A 19,970-nucleotide genomic window follows, 5' to 3' on the forward strand; every position below is an offset into this window, starting at 1 on the left:
TGCATATACACACATTCACACACACACTCTTGCTCATACATACTCACATGCGCACACACACTCACACACACTCACACTCACCCTCACACACATGCACACTCACACACATGCACACTCACACACTTACACACACACTCCCACTCCCACACACTCCCACACACACATGCACACACACTCCCCCCCCACACATGTGCACATACACTCCACTCACACACACACGTGCACATTCAGACACACACTCACAACACACTCACATACATGCATGCATGCACGCACACACTCCCACTCCCACACACACTCACATGCACTCGCACACACACACACTCACACACACATGCTCACACTCATGCACACATTTCCCTTCCCCAAACTAAAACAAGTTTCATGAAACAATATTTATCTTTACTGGATTTAATAGACTCTGATATGCCATCTGACCTCATCCTGTCCTAGTCTATTCTATCCTATCCACGCATTTCCATTATTTTAAAAATGCTGCTTATGATGCACTAAATTAATTGTATAATGTATTAAATTTTTTAAGACCCACCACATTCCTGTAAGGGAAAGGGTATTTTCTTGAGTTTGACTTGGAGAAAAAAACAAGAGTAGGAGAGGTGTAGTAGGAAAAATCCTTAAGTGGGAAAATAGACTAGATGAGTCCTATTTCTTCCAAATCTAAAATTTTAGTAAGTATATATAATTCTTATGATAGGAATTAAAGTAGATCTGGCTGTGTAAAGACAAACTGTGAATTGCAAAAGAAAGAGGTGTCAAGGACCCCATGTTGATATAAAGCAAGCACAATGCTCAGCTATCCTATCTAATAAAGAGGGAATATGCAAATTGACTGTCACACCATAACAAAGATGGCTGTGCCCACAGCGGAGGCAGGGATTCCATAACACAAAATGGCTGCGCCCACAGCAGAGGCTGAGTTGGTGGTCAGATCATCCCACTTGTCAGCCTGTCTCTTTTGTGTCCCTCACCCTATTCATCTAATCCATTAACAAGTCTGGCCATTTTTGTCTTCCAAATATTGCTGGAAGTATCTCTTCCTTTCTATCTCCACTACCGTTGCCCTGGACTACTAAAATGACCTAATTAGTTTCATCCTCACCTTCCTTTTGAAATTCTTTCCTATTTGTCCTCCTCAGCCTCCAGAGAAGTCTGTTTGAAATGCCTCTTTGGCCATGCTACCTCTCAACCTAAAATCCCACAATATTTGCATATAACCTCTAGAGAATAAAGTTCAAACTCTTTAGCACAGAAAGAACTCTCCACAATCTGCCCTTTGCCATTTTTTTTTTTACAGCTGCATCTCTTCCCTTTAGTTTACCTCCCAGCAACAATGAAACATTTACAGTCCCTTGCATCAATCAGGCTATAGTTTCCCTCCTGTGACTTTGTTCATGAGAGTTCCCTTGGTTGGAAGGCCAACATCAGTTCAGCTGTCTATTCCTCCAAGCAGCCTTCCTGTTTGAGCTCCTTACTCCTTGCCATCCTTACCTTATTTCATCATGTTTGTCCCGTTATGTTTCTGTATCTCCCGCCAGACAGTGAGATCTTTAATGGCGGGAATCATAGCCTTTTTATCTTCATGTTTCCAACACCCAGAACAACTCATGACACATAATAAATGTTCAATACAATTTCTACCAAATAAATAAAAACTTCCACTCATTATATTAACAAAAAAAGTATATTGGAATAGCTTGAGGGTGAACGAATCAATCTTGTTGGTCCGTCAAAAGAATTTGTTCTCTTTGGGTCTAATTACAATATCAACAATATTATTATTTGTTGAACTTTCAACTTCAATGATTCTAAGCTCAGTTATCTATTATTTCCCAACCTCTAAGCCTGCCACTGACATTGAATAAATATTTTATTTAAATGTCAAATTTCCTTGGTACTATAAACAGACCAAGCAATGCAGCAACCAGTGGTTTTTCACTGGTTAATCCATTTCCCTCTCTGTTGATATCTTTCTGACTCTCTGTCTCTGTATCTTTTTTTGGTATTTATACAGTCAGTCCTCACTTAACATCCTCGATAGGTTCTGTGACTTTAAGTGAAACAACATATAATGAAACCAATTTTAGCATAGGCTAATTGATATAAACAAGAGTTAAGTTGCTATGGCATCTCATCAATGTTATAACGGAACCAAGTTGAACAATATGGCATGATTGGAGGACCTGCCGTACTCTCAGAAGGCCGAAGCCAAAAGGGACCATACTCATGACTTAGAACCGCCTCTTATTATACAGTTGAGGAAAATCAGGCCTGCAGGGGTCAAATGGCTTTATAACAGTTTTTCTTACTTATTTCTTCCTTATGTTTTGCTTGTCTTACTTGTTAATAAAGAATCTGTTAGGGCAGTGGTCGGCAAACCGTGGCTCATGAGCCACATGCGGCTCTTTGCCCCCTTGAGTGTTCTAACGCCACTTCTTCAAAATAGACTCGCCCAGGCCGAAAACCGACTTCTGCGCATGGGCCACGAAGTTTCAATCGCACTGCACGTGCGCGCCCGCACGTGGTATTTTGTGGAAGAGCCACACTCAAGGGGCCAAAGAGCCGCATGTGGCTTGTGAGCCGCGGTTTGCCGACCACTGTGTTAGGTCCAAAAGAATACCTGTGTTAAGGCACACTTACACAGATTTGTCTCTTGGACAGATTTATTCATGTATTGTCACAATTATATTGCAGGGCATCTTTAGGTGACTTTTATTTCTTGTTTCCAGATTTATTGTTATAGTGCAACAGTCACTAGATTTGTAGACTGATTATTAGCCTGCAGTCTTCAGTGTTTTATGTATTGTTATTATTACCTGGTGATTACTTTCCCGCACCCCATGTGATATAGCTTCAGATTGTGTTCATTGTCTTACTCTGTTGCCTCTGCCATTAGCTAAAAATGTTTTCTCTTACGTTTTTGAAATGCATTCTATTGCCATTTATCTTACCATAATGGCCGTGTCAAAGCAATCAGGCATCGAGTGTTTCATTCATTAGGCACACTTTTCTGTGTGCACTCTTGTCAAGGCAAAAACAAGCAGACATTATGAAAGCATTGCCACTGTTTGCCTTGGGTGATGTTATTGTGACATTCATAGTTTGTCTTCTACCCTTGGGCTGTTTCTTACAGAAAGAAGAATTTAGATTTCTCAGAAAATAACTCATGAGTTTTGTTAACCTCCATCCCTCAATTTTAGAGTAAATTGATATTATTTTCACTACTTTTTCTTAGAAAGGGAGGGAGAGAGAGTGAAACATCAATGTGAGCGAGACACATGGCTTGGTTGCCTCCTGTACCCACCCCGGAGGTTGAACCCAAAACCCAGGTATGTGCCCTGACCAGAATCCAACCTGTGACCTTCCAGTGCACGGGATGACGCTCCAACCAACTGAGCCACACCGGCCAGGGCTCTGCTTTCTTCTGTTAAGTGATACTTTCAAATGTAGATTCAGAATGACACGTAACTCCTACATCTTTGCTTCAGCATTCATGTGGTGTGAGCAATGTTGCCTGCGTCTGCATTGTACTGCATGAATAAGCTCACTAGACACAGTACTGCAAATACACGATCAAAGCCTTGCTACCTGATTTGGGAAGATGAAAAATGTTTTTCTCTCGGCAGGGGGTGATATTTTGCTATGTGGTTGGCAGCTGTGGGAGACAGCGCACGCCCCTTTCCGCAATTTGTACCCATCCCTGTGCTCTGTCCGGAGCGTGAGACTACGTCCCAGAATCTGCCCTTTTACCCCAGGCAGGGACCTGCTTCATCTGTGTTTGCACATCTCCCCTCCAGGTCTTTGACAGGGAGCTTTTGTCTGCTTCCTCAGCAGGACCAAGGCCTGCTCCGCTGCAGTCAGCGCTTCCTCCCAGAATGCCATCAGAGCTGCTGCCTGGCCTAACGGCACCAGGGCTCTCTCCCCTCCCTTCCTCCCCCTCCTCTCCTCCCCCTTCCCAGGGACTCATAATATAATGGCCACTGGGGAGTATCCTTTCCAGACCTACAGTCTAATTTTAGTTCTCTTTCTTGGTCCGTAAAGGAAACCGAAAGCCAGCACACAATGCTACCGTGGTATCAAACAGCTAAATAGATGGCCCTGAAAAATGAACCAGACATTGGCTTCCTTCACGGACGTCACATTAGTCATTCCTGGTGCGCTGCAACAATCTTATCTATCAACAATCGAATCTAAAAAACAAAATAAACGAGCAAGCAGAACAGACACAGACTCGTAGATACGGAGGACATTTTCAGGGTTGCCAGAGGGGAGGGGGCTTGGGGGGATGGGCGAGAAAGGATGAAGAAGAGCAAATTGGTTGTTCCAGAATAGTCAAGGGGATGTGAAGTTCAGCATGAGGAATATGGTCCATAATGTTCTAATAACTATGTGTGGTGTCAGATGGGGATGAGATTTACCGGGATGACCACTTAGCAAGTTATATAATGTCTCATCTCTGGGGTGTACACTGGATATTGTATGTCAACTAGAATTGAAAAGTAAAAAATGATTAAAAAAAAAGAATTAACAAGAAAAGGAACACGTCAGGGCTGCTATTCTAACTGGTAGTTTCTCTCCTTTCAAAGTTTAAGTATTTCCCCTACAACGAATTCACTCTCAGAAGTTGTCTACGCTCTTAGTAAGACTAATGATTGTGCTCTTAAATAGGAATGTTCATATTTCATAGACCTTTCTGCATAAGTGTTTTTCCAATTGTCTTTTTTGCAGTTGTTGGGATTCATGTATATCTGCGTTGGAGAATAAAGTTCAAAATCATCTTCCCTGTTTGGAAACAGTGGTAATACATATTTTTCCCTCAAATAATAATAAAAAAAGGTGCTTCAATAGACCCTTCTTTAGTGCCCATGTAACTATTGTGTTTATTTAAAAAATATAGGATCATTTGAGCTCTCCTAAGTGTCCCTTTTGTGTTCCATGAATGCTTTTGAATGAAAAAGAATAGCTGTAATTTTCCTGTCCTGATATACTTCTTTTCTCATTCAGGAATTTTAATCCAAATTTAAAAGAATGAGACCTATTTCTTATAAGTCATTGAGTAATATACTGAATAAAGCTCGCAGTTAATTACTAGAAAACAAAGCAGCTTGCAGTGTTTTCACCTCCAAATCAATATAGCGTGGTGCATATTTTAAATATGATTTATTTTCTACCCCCTGTCAACCTTGTTTAATCTTCCTGTAGCTCTGCTTTCAGTCTCTAGAGACTGAAAATCTTTTTAAAGAGATTTATTAACGGGTCCCTTTAGCTCCTCTTATGTCCGCTTGTCTAGTGCTGCCCTCTGCTGACTATTTCTTGAATTACATGCCATAGATGTTTACAGTTTTGCCTGAGCCGGGAGAAAATAAAAGAACAATTTTTAAAGTGTATACCTTAGAGTTGGTCTTATATATATCTTTATTTTCGGCGGGCAAATAAAATCTGAAGTCCAGAAAAATATTTCATTCCAGAACACTCCAGTGGATAGAAATATTCCTCTTGATTCAGGCATTCAGGTATGCGTACCTCCTATCAACCAGCTGCCTAGGTCTGGTTCCTGGTTGGGCTGAATAGAGGTGGCAGAGAGGAATTTGGCCCTTCAGACAAAGATTTTTCTTATGGCATGCTCTCTTTTCTTTTTCCTTTTAAAGGAATAACCTTTCCTCTCTAGTACCAGTCTTACTGGGAGGCCTCTGAACCCTCCTCTCTTGCTCTCAGGCTGAAGTCAGAATTGCTTCTTGGAGGTAACAGGCCAAAGCTATCTCACACCTCTGGTAGCTTCCCTGTGGTGCTTACAGAGAGATAGGGAAAGGGGGAGGTGAGCCAGCTTTTACTGACGTTCCTTTCCTATCAGTGAGTCCTGGGGCTACTGTCTTCCTCAAAGCCCATCTGATCAGCATGACATGCTGCAGGATAGAGATTTGAGTGAACGATAAAGAGTATTTGTGGCGGCTGCCTGGGACCTGAGAGAGTTCTAATTTGGTATTAGCATGAAGCACTCTGGGGGGAGGACTGGGAGAAGGCCGAAAAGTATATTTACTCTGCACCGACTACATGTACAAGGTGCTGTTATATTACAGACATGACTTATTCTCATAATAACCCTGTTGTGAGCTGAATTGCTGTCCCTACGTAAAGAGGGAGGAACTATGGCCTAGAAAGGTTTAATAAATCCACAAGGACATACAGGGTAAATGGGCTGAAATCTAGGTGGGCCTGACTGCATGGCCCAGGATCCTGCTAGAACATCATGAGCTTGTGAGATAAGAGTACAAGGACCTCCCGCTGCCGGCATGGCTCGGTGGTTGAGCGTCAACCTATGAACCAAGAGGTCACAGATTGAATCTTGGTCAGGACACATGCGGGGAGTGGGGGTGGTGGGGGTGAGGGTATGTGTGTGTGTGTGTGTGTGTGTGTGTGTGTGTGTGTGTGTTCAGGCTTGCTCCCCAGTGTGGGCGTACAGGAGGCAGCCAATCAATGATTCTCTCTCATCACTGATGTTTCTATCTCTCTCTCCCTCTTCCTTCCTTTCTGAAATCAATATCCTATCTAATAAAGAGGCAATATGAAAATTGACCATCACTCCAACACACAAGATGGCCGTCCCCATGTGGTCAAAGATGGCCGCCCCCATGTGGACACAAGATGGCTGCGACAAGATGGCCGGCAGAAGAGGGCAGTTGCGGACAATCAGGCCAGCAGGGGAGGGCAGTTGGGAGGGACCAGGTCTGCAAGGGAGGGCAGTTGAGGGCAATCAGATCTGCAAGGGAGGGCAGTTGGGAGGGACCAGGCCTGCAGGGGAGGGCAGTAAGGGATGTCTGGGCCGGCAGAGGAGGGTAGTTGGGGGGAACCAGGCCTGCAGGGGAGGGCAGTTGGGGGGGACCAGGTCTGCAGGGAAGGGCAGTTGGGAGGGACAAGGCCTGCAGGGGAGGGCAGTTGGGGGGGACCAGGCCTGCAGGGGAGGGCAGTTAGGGATTACCAGGCTGGCAAGGGAGGGAAGTTAGGGGTGGGTGACCGGGCTGGTAGGGGAAGGTAGTTAGGGGCAATCGGGCCAGCAGGGGAGCAGTTAGGTGTTGATCAGGCTGGCAAGGGAGTGGTTAGGGGGTGATCAGGCTGGTAGGCAGAAGTGGTTAGGGGCAATCAGACAGGCAGGCAGGCGAGCGGTTGGGAGCCAGCAGTCCTGGATTGTGAGAGGAATGTCTGACTGCCTGTTTCTAAACAAGCAGTCGGACATCCTTGAGGGGTCCCAGATTGGAGAGGGTGCAGGCTGGGCTGAGGGCCCCACCCCCCCGTGCACAAATTTTGTGCACCAGGCCTCTAGTATATATATTCTTAAAAAAGAGTGCAAGGACCAGATTAGTGGCTTGGGATGGAAGGGGCATTGTTGGTTCAGTGATTGGCTGAATTAATTCTGGATGGTGCTATGGACTCGGTGCATGGGTGCTTTCCTGAATGATGCTGCTCTGCCCAGGAAGTCAGGCTAGAGGTGGGGCAGGAAGGGCAGTCGGGGGCAGTGCCACCATGCTGAGTTTCAGCACACCTGAGGACTCTGGAAGACCCCAGGCTGGCACGGTGGGTTTTTACTCGTAATAGAAAAGATAGACACTTAGGAATATCTCAAACAGAACAGAACAGAACGGAGCAGAATAGAACATCACTAATACTTTAATGGAAATTGCTTGTCTCCTTTTGGTATTATGGACAATTCTGGGGAGCATAAAGCATAGGAAGAACATACTATCCTGAATGTGGAATATACCATTTTGCAGAGGGAGAGAGAGGAGTAGCAAGGTGGGATAGGGGCTTTAATTGTATTTGTAAATTTTATTCTTTTTTAAAAATATATATTTTATTTATTTCAGTGAGGAAGGGAGAGGGCGAAAGAGATAGAAACATCAATGATGAGAGAGAATCATTGATTGGCTGCCTCTCCCCTGCCCCCACAGGGGATCAAGCCTGAAACCTGGGCATGTACCCCTGACCATAATTGAACCTGGGACTCTTTAGTCCACAGGTCAACACTTTATCCACCAAGCTAAACTGGCTAGGGCTTAAATTTTATTCTTTAAAAAAAATATATGGACATAGCTGTAGATTCTTGTTAAATCTGCATGATGAGTATATAAATGCCTGGTATAATATTTTTTATAGTTTCCTATTTGAAATAGTTCATAGTTAAAAATTAAAACACAACAATAGGGATGCAGTGTGAGGAAAGCCCCTCACAAGGGTTTGTCAAGCTTCAAAGCGGGTCAGGGGTCACACCTCACTTCATAAACTGGGCAGCACTGAAAGGTTTTCTCAATCAAAAGCAACACATAGCCTTTATGTATCTCATGAATCTCATCCTTCATGGGGTGTTATTGACTCCAAGATATGTTTCATGTGTGAGATTACAAACTCCTACAACAAGAGGTGTATGTAAAATATTCTTTTCAATAAACAGTCGGAGGGCGAAAATAAGATTAGAGTCACACAAACTTATGGAGTAACAAAGAGTCTTTCATGAAAACCATGAAATTTAGTTGGAAGAGTTCCACAGCCTCAGATAGGCCTTTCATGGTTTGAAAACTATATATTCTGGGAAAGGAAATATAAGACTAGGGCCACAGTCAACATTTCTTCCATTCTTCCTATGACTTAAAGCACATTTTTATACATGATCTCCATTGAGGATCACAACTGCTCTGAGGAGGATCAGAAACAAAGAAGGGAAGTGATTCACTCACCTACAGAACCATGGCCTCCCCCCAGGTCCCACACAGCCCCTCCAGAGCTTCCTTCCCACTGTGTCCTCCGTGCCTGCCTCGGCCCCATCCCACGGCTTCTGGGAGCCGGCATACCTGCTCATGAGACCATGTCCTTTCAGAGCCATCCTTTACACAGATGTCCAGCCTGAGCTCGGTTCCCATGGCTCCATGCTTGCTGTCCACGCAGAGATTGGCTGCCACATTTCGAATCTGTAGAAAGAAGGAGGAGTGAGCATGAGGCCCTTTTTTATTTTACCTCTAGCTCTATGTTATCTATGACAATTCTGGCATAGACTCAGCAGTTGGTGTGTGTGTGTGTGTGTGTGTGTGTGTGTGTGTGTGTGTGAGAGAGAGAGAGAGAGAGAGAGAGAGAGAGAGAGAGAGAGAGAGAGAGAGAGAGAGATATTTCATAATTATTGAACGATGCTTTAAATTTATGTGCAATTTATGGAGAAAACAGGGAAGTAAAGATAACATGGTCCAGTCTACATGTAAAATAACATGAGAAGTTTGAAGAGCAAGCTGTGGCTGACTCCAGCAAAAGAATGTGTGACATGCAACACAGGGAGCAGCGTAGAGTTCATGACTTTTCTAAAATGGGAGCTATTTCTTCCTCAGGAGGTTAGGAATTCAAAGTTAGGAATTCGTTATCTTCTTGCTCAAAAGCATCTTCTACCATTTGCACCCTACCTGGGGGAGAGATGGCCAATGAGGCAGGGGATGCAGGTAAAGTGTGAGGTGAAAGAGAGTGAATCGCTGAGCACCGTATGGTTCTGGGCAGGACAAGGTGACCTTGACATTGTAGTTTGCCTGGGGTGGTCTTGGTCTATACCTATACCTGGCTGACAAATGTAACCTGCCACCCTACAGCATTAGCAAAATAGCAAAGAGCATTATTGGTGCAATACTATACTGGATAAAGATTCTCTACGTAAAGTCTGACCTGTGACAAGTTGCAGAATAAAAAAAAAAAAGACTGATAACTGATAGTTCTTTATAATTATTATATTGACACTGATAGAAGGAACTGAATTGTTAGCAGTGGGAAAAAGGCAGACTGTGAAAAGTATCAAAAGCAGAAACAGGAACAGGGCGTTTGGACACAGACATATCCCTTTGTCCAATCTTCCTGCCTGAAGATCTCACCAGTTCTCCTGTTCCCATCAGAACCACATCCTGGAGTCAGAGTTGGGTATTGTTTATAGTTGTTATTTAGGTATGCAGGCGTGGATAAGCTCAAATAGCTGCATCCTTTTTATGCCTTTGTATAGTCCTGGATTAAAATAATCCTTTTAGATGCTGTGAAGAATAGGAACAGGAACAGGATGTACTCAGCTGATCATCTTAGTCAAGGATCTTTTGCCCAGAACGAGTAGAGAAGGTAAGGACTGTGCCCATGACTGAAGATGCCTGCCCTGAGCCTATTCTACTTGGGTGGGGCAATGAGGCGGAGAAAAGGTTGTAAGGAAATATACTGGGTGACATGAAAGGAATAAATGATGTTGGGATGAGGTGGGGGTGGAGAGGGCTATTTCACACCTCACTTACTTTAGGAGTGGAGGTTGGTGTGATGTCATTCAGGAGGGAGTCAATGTGGTGGGTACCAGTTTCCTTATTCAGGGAATTTGGCCACAGCTTGGTTTGATCTTGTACTAGTGGAGCGCTACTTTCTGGGTCTCTGTCCCTGATAAAAGGGAATGTGAAATAATGTAGGGGCAACGGTTTTTTTTTAAAATGTATTTTTATTGATTTCAGAGTGGAAGGGAGAGGGAGAGAGAAAGAGAAACATCAATGATGAGAGAGAATCATCCACCAGCTGCCTCCTGCACGCCCCTTCCTGGGGATCGAGCCCACAACCTGAGCATGTGCCCTGGACCCGAATCAAACCCGGGACCTTTCAGTCCACAGGCTGACGCTCTATCCACTGAGCCAAACTGGCTAGGGCAGGAGCAACGGTTCTTAATCTAGTTTGGCCTACAGACCTCTCTGAGAATCCAAGGAAGGCTACGGACCTTTTTCCCAAAAACAAATGAACTGTGAGCAAATACATACAAGTACCTTTGCACTCATTTTCCTGGGATGCATAGACTCCAAATCTGAACCCTGAATTAGGGAAAATGCTTGCCTCCCACCCCTTGCAAACTAATCGCATCCCTCCACTTAGTAGCATGGGAAATCCTGAAAGATAGAAAATGGGCTTGGCTGGTGTCCACGTGCCTGTGATTCACTCTCCCTTCTTTTCCTTTCCCTCCACCTTCTTCCAACAGGTACCAGGGAGGAACTTTACGATGGGATTTGGGGATCCAACCTTAAAATGCGCTTTTTTGGTAAAAGCAATGCCTTGGTGAGCGAGAGTTTCGTTGGTGAAATAGAAACACCCAGAAGGTCAACAGTGTGAGGTTGCTCTCTCTGTCTTGAGCCTGGCACGCTCTGCGAAGCTCCCATTTGATCTCCTTATCTGAGTGCAGGTGTCGGTCTCTCCAGCCGTCTAACTGGCAGCCGCCTGACAGGAGCCCTGGCAGGGCTGTCTTTTCATTGTTGGGCCGTTTAACTCACAGACACTCTTCTTAGAGAACCCACATTAGTTGATGCCAAAGACATCTTCAGGGCACGATTGTGTCCTCCGCTTGCATCCAGGAGCTCTGAATGGCATTTTGGGAAAAAGCAGCCGTTTACAGGCTACGGCAGCTTGGCCACAGAGGGGGAGTCTGTGTCCCTCTGTGGGCTGGCCTGGTGCTCACTCACGGGAGGGGCTCTGCTCTTGGAAAAGGGATGTGGGGAAGAAAAGGGCACACAGGAGCCAGCGACTCCGACTGGCAGCTCGGCCAGATCTGCCCGTGGATTCACGCCGACGCCTCCCAGAGAGCCGTGTTCTGTTTCTAAATGCCGTGAGCTCAGAAGGGCTCTGGCAGGAATGGAGGAGGCCCATTTTCTAAACTGAATTTTCTAAATTCTCACTCAATTGGCACCTGTGTAGACAATGGGATAAACCTCTCTGGAAGCCAAATTTCAAGTTTCAAAGGCGTCATTGTCTACATCTGTGTGAATTCCAGAAACCAGTGGTGCCAGAGAGGAAATGCTGAGCATTCAACAATGGATCCTCTTGGACACCAGATGAATGAATATCAGGCACTCCTCACTTGCTTCTCTCCCTTTCCTTTTTCTTCCCAACTCTTCATCACACATGGACATCCTCTCCTCTTGCTCATAAATTCAACTCCATCATAATAAACAGGTGGAAAAGATGCCAATAGAACTGATTCTAATACATGTTTATTCATTTGAATAAAGTGTTAAAAAGATATAGACCAGAACATTTAGAAACGATGTGTCCTTTTTCGGTATCTGTGGCTGAAGGGAGAACAGTTCACACACACACACACACACACACACACACACACACACACACGTCTAGGACACAGAGCTGACTGGATGTGTGACAGGAGAGATCCCTTTAAGCCTTGATTTCTTTGATCAGGACTCAGCATCATTAAAACTGTGTCTCTCTTGAGAGAGACTGAAGATGATTGGGAAGTAAGGTAGTGCTTCACTAGGAAGGGGAGGGAAGAGGGAGACAAATGGGGGGGAAAGGAATCAGGATGTATGGCAGGATTACAGAGATAATCTCCTTTGGTGAAGATTAGGAGAAGGCCTGGCAGAGGGCAAAGGATTTCTTAGGCATGCAAGAGAAGTCAGGCTCAGCTTGAACACTGTGGTTGTTTTTTTTTTTTTTTTTTTTTTTCTTTCTCCCCAACGCAGGAGGTTTTCTGAAAGAGGTACAAGAGAAGGGGTATCTATAATAATAAAATCGTAATATGGTAATTAGACCAGATGTGATTCCGGACGTCCTTCCGGATGAAGCCAGGGCTGGAGGGAAGCCCGGGTCATGGGTGCCAGAGGGAAGCCAGTGCCAGCAGCCAGGGGAAGGAAGGTCTACCCTTGTACAAATTTCACACATCGGGCCTCTAGTGTGATATAAATGTCAAGGTGGCCAGTAGGTGATAGGTAATTCAATTGGTTGTTAGAAAGACAAGCCTCAGTTTAACAAATGAGAGAGCATTGTTTGCTAATTCCCTGATAGCCTTGGAGTCTCTTTGTTTTTTAAATATGTCTATTGATTTCAGAGAGAGAAAGGGAAAGGGAGAGAGTTAGAAGCATCAATGGTGAGAGAGAATCATCGAGGGGCTGCCTCCTGCAAGCTCCCTACTGGGAATCGAACCAAGACCTCCTTGTTCATTGGGTTGATGCTCATCCACTGAGCCACACCAGCTGAATCTTTGGGGTCTTTTAACTCAGAAGTAGTGGGTTCATGATTCATTCAACAAATATTTATTAAGTATTTGCTATGTCCTAGGCACTATGCTAGATACTGGGTAGACAGTGAAAAAGGAAGAACTGGTCTCCTTTGTGTAAGCTTTGGTCCAGAGAGGATATTCAAGAGGGGGAGAAAGGTTTGAGACTCCTAATATTTCTGGCCATGAATTTTTAATGCTGCAAAAGGAACCACGATGCTTCCCTTCTATGGACTGACATTAATTTCCGAATGCACATCGACGTGCAGAGCTAGACAGAAAGAAGATGTGACTGTAGCAGGGAGAGAGCACTGAACGGGGACCAGGCACCAGTGAGTTTCCCTATCATCTGAGCCATGCACTCCCTTTCAAAGCTCAGTCTATCCATTGATAAGAAGTCCACACGTAAGGAGTGCTCCTGAACAAAAGGCACTTGGAGATGTACGGATGGAGCTTCAAAGACAAGGAGAAAGCAGCTTCAGCTCTTAAGGAGCCCAGAGTCCTGGTGGGGAGATGCCACTTTGGAGGCATTTTCTTAGATTACTAAGTGCTAAGTGCTAAGTGCTAAGTGAGAACTGAAGATGAAATGATCAGTTCTGAGCGAGTCAGCGTGGAACACTTTGTAGAACTGATGACTTTGGAAGGGGCTCTGGAGGACGAGTAGAATTGAGTCTAGAGAGAGGAATGACAGAATGACATGATAGCATTAGGGGTCTGAAATGTACCTACATATGGAGACTAGACAGTGCAAGATATTTTTTTGGGAATGACTCAAACTTGGAATGGCCCAGCATAGGGTTTATAAAATGAGGATAATCATGCCTTGGAGGGTGGTTGTGAAGATTAAACTGATGTATACATAGTGCTTGCACCCTGTCTGGCACTGTAGGTGGTCAGCAAATGTTAGCTACTACTTATTTGTTTGTTTGCTCATTTTTTTTTTCAGCTAAAGCAACTATATTGGTAAATGGGGTAATGTCATAGATCACATTTCTATTAAACTATGAAATGTCCCATAAAGCTCTTCAAATACTGTGAGACCACAACTGAACAAGCTGTGGCCTATAACTCCAGACCTTTTTTTCAGTCTGGATCACCTGTTAATCTTGATAATTCTCATAAGCAGCTACTCAAGATCTCAGTGGGACAACTAGGATGTCACACTGCCACACCCATATTCTCCCCCAATCAATTAGCGAACTCTATTGATGCTTGCCCTCAATCCTAAATGTCCCACTCCTTTCCTCTCCTTTCCAGTCTCACACACCTTCAACATCACCTCGTGGGCTTTTAAAAAAATTGCAATAAAATATACGTAATATGAATTTTGTCATTTTAACCATTTTTAAGTGTAAAATTCAATCACATTGAGTACATTCAAAACTCTGTGTAACCACCATCACTATCTATTTTCAAGATGTTTTCATCATCCAAAATAGCAACACTATAACCAGTAGGCAATAACTTCCCCATTTATCTCACTCCCGGTAACCTCTAGTCTACCGACTCTATGAATTTGCTTATTCTAGATATCCAGGTAAGTGTACCCAGATATATTTGTCCACTTGTGTGCCATCCTTTTTTCACTTAATGTAATGTTTTAAGGTTTATCCATGTTGTAGTATCTATCAGAACGTTGTTCCTTTTCCAGGCTGAATAATAATTTTATTGTATACTGGTATAATATTTCTATCTCTATGCATACCTCTGTATCTATCTTTACTTCCATCTATCAGTCACATTTGGTTTCCCATTCATCCATTGATGGTCACTTGAGTTGTTGCCTCTTTTTGGCTATTGTGAATAATGATATTGTAAACATCAGCATACAACTTGTTTTCAGTTCTTTTGGTCAAATTCCTAGGCATGAAATTGCTGGGTGATATGGTAATTCTATGTTTATCTTTAAGGAACCACCTTAGTGTTTTCCATTGAGGCTATCTGCACCATTTTATATACTGACCAGCAATGTACATTGGTTCCAATTTCGTCTCATCCTTGCTAACACTTGTTGTTTTCTGTTTTTATTTTTTTATTTATTTTTATAATAACCATGCGAGGGGGTGTGAATTGGTATCTCATTATAGTTTTGATTTACATTTCTCTAATGATTAATGACATTGAATATCTTTTCATATGTTTACTGGATATTTGTATGTCTTCTATGGGAAATTTTTATTCAAGTTCTTTGCCCAGTTTTTGAATTTGGGTGTTTGTTTCCTGTTGTTGTTGAATTGTAGGAGTTCTTCATATATTCTGGATATTAATCCCTTATCAGATATACAGTTGTAAATATTTTCTCCTATTTTGTAGGTTGCCTTTTCATTCTGTTAACAGTGTCTTGAAACACAAAAAAATTTATTTTTAATCAAGTTCAATTTATGTTTTTTTTTTCTTTTGTTGCCTGTTTTTGGTGCCATATTTAAGAAACCATTGCAAAATCCAATACCATGAAGATTTCCCCTATGTTTTATTCTAAGAATTTTGTAATGTTTAGGTCTTTGAACCATTTTGAATTAAAATTTGTAGATGTTATAAGGTAAAGTTCCAACCTCATTCTTTTCACGTGCATATATTTGTATGCCAGGCTGCCTTAACAATGTATCACACAGCATCAAATGAGGCCTGAACCTCACCTTGGTGGGAGAAGGGAGGGAAAGCCCTTTAAGTTTCTGAGCTCCTGTCTTGCTCACATTCTCTCATCCCTAATGGTGGCTCCTGCTTTCTGAAGTGGTTGCTTCTGTACTCTTCAGAGTCTTTTTACAATCCTTTTCTTAGTCAACAATTTTCTTTACATTTAAATTTCTCTGATGTGATTTCTATCTCCTGACAAGACTCTGATTGATGTGACCACATCTGAGCAATAACTGAAGTCAGAGAAAGATGTGATATCACACAAGCAAAGAGTATGAGGAAGATTGATTGGAATTCTGGGGAATGCTTTCTTTGGGGAGTGGGCAAAGAAAGGAGCTAGGAAAAAGAAAGGGAAAGTAAGAGGGGAATGAGAAAGAAGATGGAGAGAAGAGGTTCAGGAAGTGTGTGAGGGGTCAACAGGGTCAAATTCCAAAGAGTGGTCAAGTGGGAGGAGCTGGCAGTTAGGAAGTTACCAGTGGCCTTTTCAAGGATAATGTCTGTGGTGTGGTGAATGAAGGCAGAAGACGGAGGCCAAGTGGACTGAGGACAACTGGGAGGTGAGAGTTAGAGTACACAAATGAAAGCCTCTCTTTCTAGAAGCTTGATAGTGATGGGAAAGACAAATACAGGAGAAAAGTAGAATGAAAAAAAACCCAACATTTTTGGGATGGGGAGACTTGAGGAGAGAATCCTATATAATAAAAGGCTAATATGCAAAGTGTTCCCTCAGGAGTTCAACTGGGAGACTGGGAGTTCAATCGCTCGCTATGACTTGCGCTGACCACCAGGGGGCAATGCGGAATGAAGGGAGGCCCTGGCTGGCAGCTGGAAGGCCCTGATTGGCCCTGATCACTGGCCAGGCCTGGGGACCCTACCCATGCATGAATTTTGTGCATCGGGCCTCTAGTTATATATAAGTCCTGGCCTAATTCATTTGAGACTTAACATTTTTTTCAATTGCTTTTAGAAATTGAAAACAGTATATAAATACAAAGTACTGACAAGTCTTTCATTATCCTTACAGGATGTTTCACTTTTTAAGATTCTGCCTCAGGGCCACCACACCATGTTTGCTTGAACAAGTCCATTCCATCTCTAATTGCTCTGTTCCATTGGTGCCCAATGACTGTTGACAGAGACCTTTCCTTGAAATGATACCCACAGAGATCTTCCTCTTCTGGATTTACCATAAATGTAATTGCTTTGGCACCTCTCTCTTGCCCTGGGATTTGCATTTCAGAAGCCTGGCTTACATTATGAAAAAAACCCAAAAAAACAAAAAAGCTCATGGCAGAAATATTACCACAGGGCCTTCATATTGATATGCATTCCACTCTAGTCTTTTTCTAAAATTATATCCAGCTACTTGAGTTAAGCATTGTGAGTATAGTTTGTGAGCCATATTATCCTGTCTCAGAATAGACCTTTTAAGTTAAGGGTTATTTGCCAAAAATATTTGATTTTCACAAACAGATACAGAGGAAATAAGCCACCTCTTATTGGGGTTAGATGAGCAACTGTTCTCTGATAGAAGGAAAAGAAATTAGAGTCCCTAGTTCATACTAATCTGGGTACTTTTCAATTTGTGCCACAGCCATACTGTGTATTCATTCACATTTGCAACTGGGGCTCTGGAAAGTAAATGGTTTGTCCAAGATCATACAACCAAGAGATAGTGAAAGGATTTGTATCCATTTCTCTGAGTCCTAGGACCTTGCTTTTTATAGCACACTAGTGGCCCAGTGCATGAAATTCGTGCATGGGAGGGGTGTGTGTCCTTCAGCCTGGCCTGCACCCTCTCCAATCTGGGACATCCCTCTTGCAATCCAGGACCACTGGCTCCTAACCACTCACCTGCCTGCCTGCCTGATCACCCCTAACCACTCTGCCTGCTGGCCTTCTTGCCCCGTACTGCCCCCCCTTGCCGGCCTGATCACCCCTAACTGCCCCCCTCCCTGCCAGCCTGCTTGCCCCCAACTGCCTGATCACCTCTAACTGCCCCCCTCCCCGCTGGCCTGCTCGCCCCCAACTGGCCCTCCCTGCCTGCCTTCTCTCCCCCAACTGCCCCCCACCCCTGCTGGCCTGATCACCCTTAACCACTTCTGCTTTGGCCCCACCACCATGGCTTTGTCCGGAAGGATGTCTGGAAGGTCTCCTGGAAGGTCTCCAGTCTGATTAGCATATTACCCTTTTATTAGTATAGATTACAGTAATGCTGATAATTAATTCACAAGACAAGTGATAAATCTGCATCAAATGCTTTATTGAGCCCAAAGGAATATAAGGAAATTAAAGAAGGCTCTGAATCCTTGGGTGGAGAGAAGTGATCCTAACCCCAAATGAGGTTGCAGTATGATCTAGATAGAAAGGCTGAAGCAGGGTTAGAAGTAAGTCACTTTAATGGCTCAGGGAGCTTTGGTAATGGCCGTGGGAAAGGCAAGAGATGGGAAGTGACAATCACGTCACTGAGGTCCAAGACTGAAGGGAATGGGAGGCTGCCCACAGTGGCTTGACTCTGAGAGGAGGCATGGTGATTCAAGAGAAGGCATCGGGGGGATAAAGAGGAGGAATCATTTCCTGACCTTTGCCTGAGACTCTAGATTTTGAATCTCAATTTTTAAAGAATTCAATTTTCTGAAAAGTTAGAAAATGGCAGAAGAGTGGTGACTTTACCTTGACCTATGCGGTTGACTAGAAAATACCTCCTTTTGTGTCCAATAGCCAGGTATGTCCTCTGTAAAACAGAGACTATGGAACCATTTTGACCTTTTGAACATATAAGAATATAAAGTGAAACTCTTAGTAACTCTGACTCTTTTTCAGCTTGGATTTTCCCCCCGAAGTTTTGGTATGATAACTTCATAAAGTCAAGGAAGAAATATTTTAGCGCAAAACCTCTCGAGTGCACTGTTGGAATAGAACCGTGGGCTGGCGAGGAAGCGGCCAGTGACAGGCTGGCTGAGCACAGGTTTCTGAAAGCCTAGGTGAAAATCAGGCATATTTAGGTATGAATTATACACACGTGTTATGAGACAAAAGCATATTGCACGTCAGAAACATGAAAGAAAACATTTTTTAAAAAGTTGGAAGGAGTGGCTTAGGAGATGAACAGACTTACTTGTGCCCTTTTTTTCTCCCTGAAATTCATAAAACTCAGGTGAGTTAGTTAAAGGTGTACAGGACGAGGGGAAGTGAGATCTGGAGGAAGATTTTACAGTGAGAGTTCAAGAATATCTACAGGAAAACTTATCAAAAGGATACCTGAAGCCTGGCTGGTGTGGCTTGGTGGTTGAGCATCAACCTATGAGCCAGAAGGTCATGGCTTGATTCTCGGTCAGGGCACATGCCTGGGTTGTGGGATTGATCTTCAGTGTGGGGCGTGCAGGAGGCAGCTGATCAATGATCCTCTCTCATCATTGATGTTTCTATCTCTCTCTCCCTCTCCCTTCCTCTCTGAAAATATATAAATATATATATATTTAAAGGATACCTGAAAATCAGGGAAGGCATTTTAAGTCAGGAGTTAATATGAGTGTTCCAGTATCCTGTGGAGAGAAGAAATCTACAGGAAGAGCTACAGCCATGCTACTAGTAACACAAATCGCACTTGTGTCAAGAGGTTTAAAAGCAGAGAATGCTGCTTTGAAGGCAAATGTAAGCCACAGGAGAGGTGGCTTGTGTGCTGTGGAGACTGCGTGGCCCCATTTCAGCTGCAGATTGTGGGAGGAAACTCCCGAATGAACTGTGAGCCCCTTGGTCATCACCCCTTCTGCACCGTCACTCAGACAACGGCATGGCGCCATCTGCTCAGACTGAGCCCCATGGTGTTGGGCAAGCACTGCACCTTTTAACTAATGTCTCCACATCTAAAATCCCTGCCATTTTTCTCCTGGAGAGCTATTTTATGAATACAAACACTTCTCCCCACGGTCAGATTCACCTATGAATTGCCAATAAATCTATGATTTGCTCAAATTCCAGTCTAATCATGAAAAGCCACTTTCAACATTATCCCCGAAGCCAAGGTCAATAGCCCCAGGCATTAAACATAAAGCAAATTTTTCGTATGCTTGTAAAACTACTCACACAACACAGTGTCTAGATAAAAGAATTCTTCTTTTGAGGTTAGGCCAGATCATTGAAATGTGGGCAGGTTTAAAAGCTTGTCTAATAGAGATACTCACCTCTTGGATAAAACTCAGGACCGTTAGTTAATGAAGATCTGCAATCAAATCATAGGGTTGATTCTGAGAAGGATGTGACTCTTTGACCTTGGGCA

General features: G+C 43.5%; 1 protein-coding gene across 1 annotated transcript in view; it reads right to left on the reverse strand.

The window, feature by feature from the left end:
- Nucleotides 1-19,970, reverse strand: part of GALNTL6 (polypeptide N-acetylgalactosaminyltransferase like 6) — a gene marked incomplete at both ends in the record, with an annotated part of 964,759 nt that overhangs the window by 17,248 nt on the left and 927,541 nt on the right. Inside the window, one exon of the mRNA XM_079773123.1 lies at nt 8,859-8,975. Coding sequence (XP_079629249.1) covers nt 8,859-8,975 — 117 coding nt within the window. The remainder of the gene's footprint in view (nt 1-8,858; nt 8,976-19,970) is intronic.

The sequence above is a fragment of the Cnephaeus nilssonii genome (assembly GCF_951640355.1).
Source record: "Cnephaeus nilssonii genome assembly, chromosome: 5".
Taxonomy (NCBI): Eukaryota; Metazoa; Chordata; class Mammalia; order Chiroptera; family Vespertilionidae; genus Cnephaeus; species Cnephaeus nilssonii.